General features: G+C 44.2%; 1 protein-coding gene across 1 annotated transcript in view; it reads left to right on the forward strand.

Moving 5' to 3' along the window:
* mta2 (metastasis associated 1 family, member 2) overlaps nt 1–11,492 on the forward strand; it is a 30,437-nt gene extending 18,945 nt beyond the window's left edge. Inside the window, exons 4-18 of the mRNA XM_076724669.1 lie at nt 529–646; nt 1,334–1,397; nt 1,560–1,677; nt 1,802–1,904; nt 2,482–2,581; nt 5,310–5,498; nt 5,694–5,768; nt 5,887–5,945; nt 6,034–6,134; nt 7,146–7,285; nt 7,374–7,602; nt 7,788–7,877; nt 7,986–8,104; nt 8,499–8,641; nt 9,309–11,492. Coding sequence (XP_076580784.1) covers nt 529–646; nt 1,334–1,397; nt 1,560–1,677; nt 1,802–1,904; nt 2,482–2,581; nt 5,310–5,498; nt 5,694–5,768; nt 5,887–5,945; nt 6,034–6,134; nt 7,146–7,285; nt 7,374–7,602; nt 7,788–7,877; nt 7,986–8,104; nt 8,499–8,641; nt 9,309–9,462 — 1,802 coding nt within the window. The 3' untranslated portion in view covers nt 9,463–11,492. The remainder of the gene's footprint in view (nt 1–528; nt 647–1,333; nt 1,398–1,559; nt 1,678–1,801; nt 1,905–2,481; nt 2,582–5,309; nt 5,499–5,693; nt 5,769–5,886; nt 5,946–6,033; nt 6,135–7,145; nt 7,286–7,373; nt 7,603–7,787; nt 7,878–7,985; nt 8,105–8,498; nt 8,642–9,308) is intronic.
* Nucleotides 11,493–12,283: the final 791 nt, after the last annotated feature.

Consider the following 12,283-nt stretch of genomic DNA (forward strand, 5'->3'; position numbering starts at 1 on the left):
GTCTCATAGTGTTTTAAACGGCTGTGCAGTGTTTTGGAATCCAATAAACCTTCAAACCCATTTATCTGTTCCTCAGTCCAGAATTTGTGGATTATATTTTGTTTTGTCTCACTCACACCTGTAGCGACATGCCCCTACCAACGCAGCCCTTTGCATTGTTGTAACAGGGCTGTTTCACATCTAGACTCCTGGTTAAAGGCAGGCTTCCAGCCGACAACAAGTTGGACCTGATGAGCAAACTGGTCGATAAAGTAACAACATGAGGCCACCTGTTACACGACCACAGGTTCTGTGTGTGAGAGAGAAAGTGCAAAAGAGGAATACTGGGTGGGAAACTAAAAAGAAACTGAAGCGTAACTCCTGAATCCTGAAATGTGACAGAATCCACATTTCATTACAAAAACGCCATTCACACTACTGTGACCTAAGAAGCTGCTCTGGGCTCGTGACCACCGTGCCTGTCTGTGAGAACTGTAGCTATGAACCAAGACATTTTTTTTTTAACGCTGACGTGTTTGTGTGTTGTAGGAGAATTTGAGGAGGAGTCAAAGCAGCCAACACTGTCTGAACAACAGAAACACCAGCTCAAACACAGAGAACTCTTCCTGTCTCGACAGTTTGAATCTCTACCTGCGACTCACATAAGGTACGTGTGTACTAGAGGAGCTCCTGACAGAGCGCCACTTCAGTCTGAATCCAGACGCCTGTCACGCACAGTCAGAGCTGAACTGTTGGGTAAATGGTCCTTGCTGTAGCCATTCTCAGCCGTTCAGGCAGTGATATGCTCTGTCCCGGCGCAGGCCATCCCATTTTCTTTCCTCTTTAGACAGAGTTCTTGCCCGTCCCGTTCAGCTGCTGATGAATGAATGTTCAAGTGATGCTTTAGACACACAGAAATATCCAAGTGTGATGGACTCAGTCAGCTCCTCATCCTAATACCACTGTTAGGACACAAACTAAAAGAGGATGCACCAGCAGCAGATTTCCTATTATTTATGTGGAGATACAGATGTTAATTGATTCTGCATATTTTAAAAAACAGCCCATTTGACAAGCTTTTTGTGAGTGCTGAGAAACATTCAGCTCTTTAGGATGTGCAGGTGCTTTGTTTGTTTATTTGTTTGTTTGTTTGGAATGTGAAATGTCTGGAAATGTAGATTAATTGTAATAATCATTACCTTGATTAAGGTGTATTAACTGAGTCATGACTGTAGGTGCCCCCTAGAGATGAAGCACAATGTGCTTCAATACATGAGCTCAGGGAGAACTTATTTTATTTATATAAATATATATATCTGTCTGTATGTCTGAATCCTCCTCTCTCTCCCCTCAGGGGGAAATGTAACGTCACCCTTCTCAATGAAACAGATGTCTTGGCCAGCTACCTGGATAAAGAGGTAGGACACCATCTGTTCCTTTGTCATCAGCACATAACTTTGTTGTCCATTTATTCATTTTTTAAGTTTTCACATTACAGCAAGAAAGATGCTCTAACTGAATTGTTGGAACAAGACAAATTTGGCAAGCAGCTGTAATCTTTTGTCATGTCTTCTGCCCAGGACTGTTTTTTCTACTCGTTGGTGTTCGACCCTGTCCAGAAGACCCTGCTGGCAGACCAGGGTGAGATCCGTGTGGGCTCCAAGTATCAGGCAGAGATCCCCGATAAGCTAGCTGAGGGTGAGTTGGAGACACCAGGCAAACAAATGCTCCCTGAATTCAGTCACTACTTGGCCTGTTTCCACCTTTTTAAATAGTAGAAATAAAGCAGAAAAAGTATTCCTAACTCACCTGCTTGTCTCAGGTGAATCAGACAACCGTGTCCAGGAGAAGTTGGAGACCAAGGTGTGGGACCCCAACAACCAGCTCAAAGACCCTCAGATTGACCAGTTCCTGGTGGTGGCAAGGTAATTCTCCCCCGCCATCTGTCGCTCAGTTGCATCATCATCGTTAGATCCTGTTGCCATGACGACTTCTGAGCCTGCCATCCGCAGGACAGCTTTTAGACAGCTATAGAATTGGCATCAAGTTTCATAATCTCTCATGGGAGAATAAATATTTTTCGTGGTCGAGACATGTGAAATATGTTTGCAGGAGCCTCAGATTAGATTGTATGAGGGCAGTGTTATGAGGTCAGCAGAATATCAGTGACTGATGTCATGCAGGCGTCTGCCCCGGACGCGTCGAAGATATTCATTTAACAATATCGACACACTACACGTGCAGAACATATGGTAAAAATAGAATATGCATTGAACACTGGTTTAGGAATGGAATGATGATTCTAATTTAGCGTTTTAAAGAAATCTATAGCAAGTTTGCCTTTGGGAGGGAATCCCTGCTGCCAATAAATCAATCCATGAGCCAAACACTCCACCTAGTGGTCATTTAACATTCAGCACTACACTCATTACCCCATAAACAGTACTACCATGTATATGACTAATGAGTGACAGATTAGTGACCAGTATCTGTTTATTTCAGAGCTGTTGGGACCTTTGCTCGGGCCCTGGACTGCAGCAGTTCAATCCGCCAGCCCAGCCTCCATATGAGTGCAGCTGCAGCCTCTAGAGACATCACACTGGTGAGACTACTGTCTGTCTGTCTGTCTGTCTGTCTGTCTGTGTGTGCGTCTGTATGTGTGTGCGCACTTGTTTCTCCCTACAATGTTTACATTACTAGGTAGACCCAGAGGTGTTGAGAAAAAAGTTATTTATTCACTGTTTAAATAATAACTAATTCCTGTGCCTTGTATCATTTGTTGTATCCAAACATCTTCACTTGTTTCGTGCTAAATCCTTGTATTACTGTACTCCTGTAGTGAGAAATGTTTCTAGCCAGGGAGCTCATACCTTGGGTTAATGTTCATCTTTAAAAATCCTCAATTGTGATGGCACCATGTGTTTTACCATCAGATGTGATGGGTGGAAAGCTTGTGTAATGTTATGGTTTGTTGCTGAGGTGTTTGACTGAGAGCCTCACATCTTGTTGTATCAGGTGATAGAATTTGTTTCCCATCTTTATTGGCACAGGGTTTCAGGTTACGTAATAGCGGACCTCACCCACCTGTCTGGTTTGAGATATTAAGAAGCCTTGTCTCATCCACTGTGTGTCATAATGGGGCTTTGAGTAGCCAAAGCCTCTCGTACCTTCTCTGTCTTGTTAACCTGGTTAATCCTCTGCAGCTTCAGATGAAGGCAGTTGTGACTGTTGAGCTGTTGTATTGTCCAGCACTACAAGAGAGACCCTATGTCTTGTTTTCAGACGAGGTTATGTGGTCTTCACACAGTTGCTGGCTGTTGTCTTGGTTGTGTTTGATCAGTTTGCCTCATGCCTGGATCAGACTACAAGAACCTGGCCTGATTTTAAGATGATTTTGTTGTGGCTGATCATGAATGACAGTTAGACGTCTGTTTCCGTGTAGTGTGACATGATAAATGACCTGTCATACAGCGTCTGGGTGTCTGGGACACCCCACCCCAACAGAAAGTCTAGCATGTCAGAATTTTTTTTGTCTTGACACACCTAGTGTCCCACGACATGTTCCTGAACATTCACCTGTCAGGTGCTCTAATCCAGAGTGCAGTCAGGTAACCATGGCGAGGAGGAGGCGGCAACAGTACCTCTGCCTATATAATGTTTGCTCGAGGGAGGAGGACCGAGTCAAAAACAGACAAATATTGATGAGAAATAGTGGAAGTTCTCGATCAGACAGGCGAGTAGCTGCTGTGCATTCATAATATTGTCCTCGGTCCTAACTGCAGGAATATGTTCATCATTACTAATTCTAGATCTATCGTTAAAGTAGCCTGTTTGATGCGGCCAACACAGCCACCTGCTCCTTGTAGAATAAATAAGTCTGAAGATAAAATGACTCTGTGTGAAACTCGTTGTACCTGTCCTAATTATTATCCAGATGCTACACAGCAGATGTAGAAATAATGACCCTTTGGGCCGAAGTTTACTCCACCTATTGCATTTGCTTTTAATATTATAGGGCAGGGGTATTCAACTAAAATTCAAAGAGGTCCGGTTAGAGAAAATTTCCTAAAGCAAAGGTCCGGAACATCATAATGTCATAACGTTATGATTTGTGTGATATATATACTGAAGTAGCCTAGTAGTTGTATCAACATCTGCATGTAATCAACATCTGATCAAATAAAGAAAGTACAATTCAAAAACATTTCGACAGTATTTATTGTCACTTAACATTAAACCAGGCAGATTTGAATTTAAAAATGAAATAGAGAAAATAAAATGTTTTTTGAAAAATTGTGCATTATAAAAGAAAGTGTTTAATTTTAGAAAAAGTAAAAGTGAAGCAACAGCTTGAATATTCCTTTTTCTTTGTTAACTTTCACATCTTAACAGTCTCAACTAATTTGAAAATAACAGCTGAACAGTTATACAGTTTCTCTTTCTTTCCCTCTTTTCCCACTCTCCACACTTTTTGTTGTTCAGTGAGAGAACTGAGCTCGAGCTTGTCCTGCCAGGATTTTAAACCTGGGCTGGAATGGTGTCAAGGCCATCCTCATACACACGTCCAGGTGCTCATTGGTGAGCCTGGAACGATATTTAGTTTTAATTATGTTCATCGTAGAGAAAGCTGCCTCTCGCCCTGTATCGCTTCTTTCTTTTTCTATCTTTCTAACTTTCTAATTTTCTATCGTCTCTCCGTTCGCTTCTCACTCCTCATCTGACTGCAGTCAGAGTTGCTATGTTTATCGTCCGCAATGCAGAGATGCGACTGGCTGGGTAGCATCACGTGGGATGGCTTAACTCGCATGCAATTGGTTTGTGCGTTTCCTGAGCCGCTAAACCGGTGCCGTAAAGACTAGAAAAGTTGCGCCGGTTAAAATATAAGTGTCCCGTCAAAATTTGAAATCCCTTAATAATTTACTGGTTATAGGTCCGGGTCCGTATAGGACGGTGTCTGGGTCCGGACTCGGACCGCGGTCCGCCTGTTAGTGACCCCTGTTATAGGGCATCCACGGATTGATTAACAGCTGCTTCACCCGCCTCACATCTGACACGATGACCATCATGAAAGACAAAAAAAAAAAATCATGTAGTCTGATCCAGGCATCAAAATAACTAACTCACAGGAAAGATGGAACCAGGTGGGACTAGAGAATAGCAGCACTGCCTGGTTTCCTTGTTTCAGGTCATGATACAGTACATAGTAGTAGTTGTACTTTCTCAGAAACTGGTAGTGATAATATACGTTTAATCCAGAACTGCCCACTGAGGATGACTGACTGTGATGATGAAGCTCTAACCTCTTGTCTCTACCTTCTCTCTGCTGTCAGTTCCATGCTATGGACACATTGCAGAAGAACAACTATGACCTGGCCAAAGCCATGTCCACCCTGGTTCCTCAGGGGGGTCCAGTGCTCTGCCGCGACGAGATGGAGGAGTGGAGTGCCTCCGAGGCTATGCTGTTTGAGGAGGCTCTGGAGAAATATGGCAAGGACTTTAATGACATCCGCCAGGACTTTGTAAGTGCTTCTCCTCTGCTGTCTCTTCCAGTTATGGTGGACACTTTATTAGTGCTGTAAAATTTCATGGATTCACTGTGGACACACACATTTAGTGAGTAAACTTTAGTGTGATGTGGCGCTGAATTCAACTGTCCTGTATACATTCTGCATGTAGAGTGCTGGCTCAGTAGATGTGTTCTTCCTCTCTTTCAGCTGCCCTGGAAGTCTCTAGCCAGTGTGGTCCAGTTCTACTACATGTGGAAGACTACTGACCGCTACATCCAACAGGTATGTCTGTAGATAGACACAAAAATACCAGAAAGCTAAGTTTGATTTGGCTTGAACTGAATGTTTCCATCAGCTTCCTCACAAACCCATTTCCCATTCACTGTTTTCTCTCCTTCAGAAACGACTAAAAGCAGCAGAGGCAGACAGCAAGCTGAAGCAGGTGTACATCCCCACCTAGTGAGTGTTACTGTAAACTGCTACACAGATTTCCTTCCTCGAGTTAGAACTGCTGTCAGGCTAACTCACTCTAATCTCTCCTCACCAGCACCAAACCCAACCCCAACCAGATCATGGTTCCAGGTAGCAAGCCTGGTATGAACGGGGCAGCGGGCTTTCAGAAAGGACTCAGCTGTGAGAGCTGCCACAGTAAGTACTCAGTGTGAGGGGAGGATTCAGAAAAAGAAAAATTTTAGAGGACTCAGTGATGATATCTGATGAATAAAATGAACCCACGCAGAGTATTTCATGTTTTTTGTTGCAACAGTAAATCTCAGTAGATTTAATTTCAGTTTTTAGCATTTGACATCAAAACAGACTTGAATGTCAAAGCAAAACAATTGTGACGCATCTAAATCATCACTTTCAACCTGCGTAACCTCAGATGTCTCCCACTTGACCTGCTTCCCTCTCTGTTCCTTTCCTTCTCTTTCTCTGTCTCTTAAATGATGTTTGAAGTTCAGTGTCATTAAATTAATTTCTGATAGAAATGCCGAAAGCTGGCAGCATCCAGAGGAGAGATGGCTGATGCACATTAACCCATACAGATAGACTGGGATACGGGTTTGACTTGTGTCATTCAAAAATAGGTGTGCGCTTAATGGGGATCACTTACACTGATCATGGGTCAAATCCTGCATGGAGCCTCTCTGAGAAGATTCCAATATGTGAAAATTGAATGCGACAGATTCTTTCTTTAAAGTTCGTGCCACTCTAGAACAGATCTGTCTGCACAGGTGGTTCTTGCATGAGACCCAGCATGTTCCAAAGTACGATGTACTGTTGTGTCACTTGTAGGGAGAGGGTGGATGGAGTTCCTGAGGTTTCAAAGATGTATTGTTCTACTGTGACTGTACTCTGTGTGGAAATTGATCAGGCGCAGTTCAGTAGTTACTTCCTCTTTGCAGTGCGTATTGACATCTATTGACAGCCTGTGTTCCTTTTTTGCACCGAACAATGAAGCTGCAGACTTTGTTGTCATTCCAGATCTATAAAGCGCTACAACTCACGAAAAGATATGAGCAAACGTAGAAAAGCACACACGGGGTGACTGCTGTCGACTGTCACCTCGCTGTGCGTAGCCTGTTTAGTCCAGACGTAGCTGAGCCTGCAGCCTGTTGATGCTGTTTTTTAACACTGACTCTCCCTTCACCAAACCAGCTTCCCAGTCTCCTCAGTGGTATGCCTGGGGGCCTTCCAACATGCAGTGCAGACTGTGCGCCTCTTGCTGGAACTACTGGAAGAAATATGGAGGCCTGAAGACCCCCACACAGTTAGAGGGGGCTGCTCGAGCAGGCTCTGTAAGTCTCCTCTCAACATCAGTCAAAAGCAGGACAATGGTTAGACTTGTTGCGTCCTTCATGGTGTCCCGTCCTCCTCCTCATCCAGGAGTCAGGCCCCCGCAGTCACATGACACGCCAGGAGGTCCAGGGCATGTCGCCATTCACCCGCAACGAGGGTCGAGCCAAGCTGCTGGCCAAGAACCGACAGACGTTCATCCTGCAGACCACCAAGCTGACCCGCATCGCTCGACGGGTGTGTGAGGACATCCTGCAGCCTCGCCGCGCTGCGCGACGGCCTTACGCCTCCATCAACGCCAACGCGGTCAAGGCTGAGTGTATGTACACAAATGCATCCACAGTACTGTCACTAGAGTTTGCAAGAGATGCATGTTATTACTGCAGCTAGACAGGATTTTATATTTGATGCTTATATGTAAATTATACTGTAAGATTCAGGATGTTCAGATTCTGGTTTTTAATATTTATTCATGCCTTTAATTTCACATGTCTGTGTCCTCAGGTATGATTCGGCTGCCCAAAGCCACAAAAACTCCTCTGAAGAGCAAGTTGGTGCCTCGACAGTCACTGGCCACTATAGTGAAGGATTTAGGTAAGAACACATGATGTGACATCATCATGTCTCTGAGTCCTGAATGTGCCTTCTGAGTCCTTCCTCCTGAATGATTGGTTGTTGAGGAGTGTTGTTGTGTCCTTGCAGCCATCTCAGCTCCTTTGAAACTGAAGGCATCTAGAGGACCCCCGACACCCATCAACAGGAATCAGGCCAGCCAGCCGCGTGTGGGCCAAAGCCTGCTGGGAAAGAGAGGCTTTGACAGCGTCAGTATTCACAAACACACACACACACACACACACACACATACACACATAGTTGAGATTTTGGAGGTGTGCATAGGTGCAGAGAAGGACAATGCAGAAGTAGCTGTATAATTCAAACAAAGGGCACTTACATTGTACATTTTGCCTTTATGGACAGTGCTGGTATCAGCTTTCACCACCAACATGCATCGATCTAATTTCTCTAACACAGAAATAGGTCACGTCGTGTCCCTAAAGTTAAACTTTTTGCTCCCTTCAGCCTAGAAGAAGCACATCTTCCAAAATGACACACTTGCAATTATCCTGAAGCTGCTCCAATCATATCATTTTAGTCCAGCTGTTTGTCTGAAACACCAAAGTTGATTCACCCTCCTGGTCTGTCATTGGTTCACAGGCTACAGGGGTGCCCTACCCAGCCAATGGGAGGCCATATACTTCAGGTATAAGGACCACCTCTCAGTCAGTCATCAAGCGGCAGAAGGTCAGCCAGGGGGAGGCCCCCAACCCTGTGGTGTTTGTGGCTACAAAGGACACAAGGTACATTTTACTGTCTTAGTCCTCCCATTGAAACGCACCCACTGCTACTCCTGCTGTCTACTGCTGCTGTTACTTTACCTGCAGAGGCACACTAAGAACAGCATGATGATGAAAGTTGAGAAGTTACATTTGCACTTTGAATGAAGACAGTACAATGAGAATCTGTTGTTGTGTACACCACAAGGCAAGATACACTCACCGTGTCTCACCCTGACGGTCTGATCAAATACCATTTGTGCCAGTATTGAATTTAGTCGTATTTCAGCTGTGGTCTTTCCAACAACGACCACATACCAGCATCAGCTTAGACGGAGCTGGAATAGGATACTGTTTTATTATAATCCCTGCCCTCACCAGTTCACAAATACAGTTCATTTACTATTTCACACACACATTCATACGATGGCTAGGCCACCAGCTCATTACAAGCTTTTAACCATTCACACACACTCACACACTGATTATGAAGTTGTAACCCCCTCTACTCTTTAATCATGACAGTTCATTCTTTCACTGGCTTCGTCTGCAATAATCAGCTGATTGAAATGTTACGTTGTCAAACTTAAGTTTTGTTGCTGCCACCATGGATGAAGAGAAACTTAGCATGAGGTAATGAATTGGACTAGTTGGCCTTGTAAGAGACATTCTGGTGCTCTCTTTCAACTAGGGCCCTGAGGAAACATCTGACCCAGTCAGAGATGCGTCGGGCAGCGAGGAAGCCTCATCTCCTGGTTCGGATCAAGCTCCCGCTGCCCCCCCGCTCCCTGGCCATGCCCCTGCTCCCATCCAGCACCAGCGAACCCATAGTCCTGGAGGACTGAAAAGGAGGGACGCCAGGGTCTTTGAACAGGACACGGGGGTCGGGTGGGAGTTGGGGAGGGTCTGTGCTCAGGCCGTCTCTTAACAGGCAGAGCAGTATGCCATACCAGTAGTCTTTATTTTCCCTCTTTTCAGTGTCATTTTTCTTTAGTCCTCTGTTACTTCCCAAAAGTTGTGTCCAACACAAACACACACACACACACACACACACACAGATGACTGTACATTTCCATCATATTGAATGCATACACAACACACACTCACACAACATCTTGGGCTTTGTGGTATTTTATTGCAGATCCTGGATTATTTTGCTACCCTTTTCAATGCCATCTGTTTTTAAATGTGTAATTTAAATCAAGCTATTTCTCATCCTGAAACAATGGTGATAAAGCACACTTTGTTTTTCCTCCACGTCTCTATCTTTGTGTAAATATATGCATCATGTACGGGGCGACGCCGACAGTATGTAAGCGGAATGGGGGGTGGGGAGGTGGAAATGGGAGACTGTGTGGGACAGCTGTAGCAGGCCGAAGGTCGAATTTGATTTGAAGATTTCACTCGTGCACTCCTTTACTCCATTCCAGCAGGGAAAAATCGAACCGTTAATTGTAGCTCACTGACTGTGCACATGTTCATTGGTCAAGTTGAAGACGTGTTGACAGAGCTGCCCTCCGTCAGTGTGAACACAGTGTTTGACCCATCTAATGCCATTTTCCGTTTCTCTGTGTCTGTAACTTGTAAACGTCATCAGTCAGAAGTCAAACACGAGCCTGCTACAGGGGTTAATATATCCTGACAGGTCGAATCCTTCCCTAGAGGTTCATCCCTTGCGCACCCCTCAGCATCCTCTGTCTAATGAGAGTCCCTCAGTGAATGAGCACAAAACAACTTGAGCAGTGTGAACGTCGAGGTGTGACGGCGCAGAGACAGATGTGCAAACAGAACAAAACCGCAGACAGTGAGGCTGGGATGTAGAGTGGAATCACAACTTTATTCAAACAGACAGTTGGCTTTGGCTCACTATCGTCCGAGCTGCTTGCGTAGTTTGACACGTAGCATTCATACAAAATCAAAAGCGCACCTTCAAAGTAGTAACATCGGTGTCAGGCCTGCAGCCGTTACTGCCGTTCTAAATTCATCTGTCGGCTCCCTTTGTTTGAGGACTATGTTAAGTGATTTAAAAATCCCTGTCAGTTCTCCAAAGGAACATCTGAAAATGTTTGTTTTGACCAACCGATAGTCCAAACCCCACATATTCAGTGTACCATGCCTTTTACATCTTTACTTACCTTTACTGTCTGTTCTTAGAGCCTGACCTGAACCCTGTTTTGCTCCTCACTCGTCCTGGCAGCCTTTAAAGGTGGGGTGTGCCATTCTGGAAAAAGACAGTTGATATTCACTGACTTTGAACTTCGATGCGTATGTCCTCACGGTCCACTAGATGTTCTGTGTGAGCTGTGAAGGACAGATGGTAATATCAACAGTCTCTCAGCGAAATGACTCACCCCACCTTTAAATTGTCGATACAGGTGGAAAAATGCACAGAACACACACATCAGGGGTTTTGTGTGTTCACTGATTCCTGCTCATGACTTTCAGTTTACTAATCCTGACATAAACGCTTCAGTTTGTTTTGTGCTCCATACCATCTCCACCTTTGCCTCGCACTCGTCCTTTTTTTAAGAAAGTCGAGCCGCATTTTGTCTTTTTATCTCCTGTCACTTGATTGCCATGCTTTTATAGCCACTTTTAGCCGGGTTGAGGGGAGAAGGACCCTAGCTCCTGTTCTCTTGACCTCACCCCAAGACAATTGAACAGGCAGTCTGGAATCAAAGGATCACTGCTCGAATCATCTGTAGGTTTACAGTGCAGGAGGGATCATATGTAGTCTTTGAGCAAGTTCAAATTATTGTGGTGACCATGGAGTTGCAGGAACAGTTGTGGCTTTGAGGTACTATGTTTGAGTCTGCAAAACTCTGAAACAAAGCCATAATAATGTGCAAAAAAAAAAAAAGAAAAAAAAAAGAAGGGTTGACGTCCTTTGAGAGCGGACTCTTAACTATGAAGTAATGTTTAGAATTAAGCTGCAGCATTTCTGACAAAGTACTGTTTGGTTGGTTGGAATGAAACTGATGCAGTTATGTTCCTGGTCAGTTGATAAAAGTCTGTTGATAAAGCAGCAATATGTAGATGTCCATGAGACAATTAGGGCCAAAAATTAAGTTCTAAAATGAATATTACAAATAACAAACTGAGGCTAAAGTGTCGTGCTTTGTCTCCAAGTATTGATTCATTCAGAGCTTTTTTCATATGGCCTTAATCCTCTTCTGTGATGGCTGATGATGCAGAAGTGATGTTTTTGATTGTGATTGGGCATGAAGATGATGTGAAAGGAATCTTCAGCTGTCTCAACTTCTGCTTTATTTTACTTCCCCCCTCTTTGTACCATTATGAAAGGGTGAGTACTAAAAGGAAGTTGTTAATTGGATAATTATAACGCCTGTGAATCCCCACAGCAGCAAGGGGTTACACTGGTTTTATAAGCAAGTTTGGTCCCCATGTGGGCTTTGTAATATTTCTCCAAAAAAAAAAAAGAAATTGAAGTGTTGAGTTTGTAGCAAATACTAATCTGTGTAAAGAAAAGTGGAAAACTGGCATATTTTAAACTTTTTTACATCTAAAGTGTGGAATTCTGCTCCAGTATTGTGGAGATGGCTCTAATAGGCTACTGTACATGTGAAACATTGCTCTCCTTCATTGGATGGGTGGGCGGGCGGGTGGGCTGGTCATCTGAACCAAGGGTGATATTCAAAAGGGACG

The sequence above is a fragment of the Chaetodon auriga genome, chromosome 24, assembly GCF_051107435.1.
Source record: "Chaetodon auriga isolate fChaAug3 chromosome 24, fChaAug3.hap1, whole genome shotgun sequence".
NCBI classification, from domain to species: Eukaryota; Metazoa; Chordata; class Actinopteri; order Chaetodontiformes; family Chaetodontidae; genus Chaetodon; species Chaetodon auriga.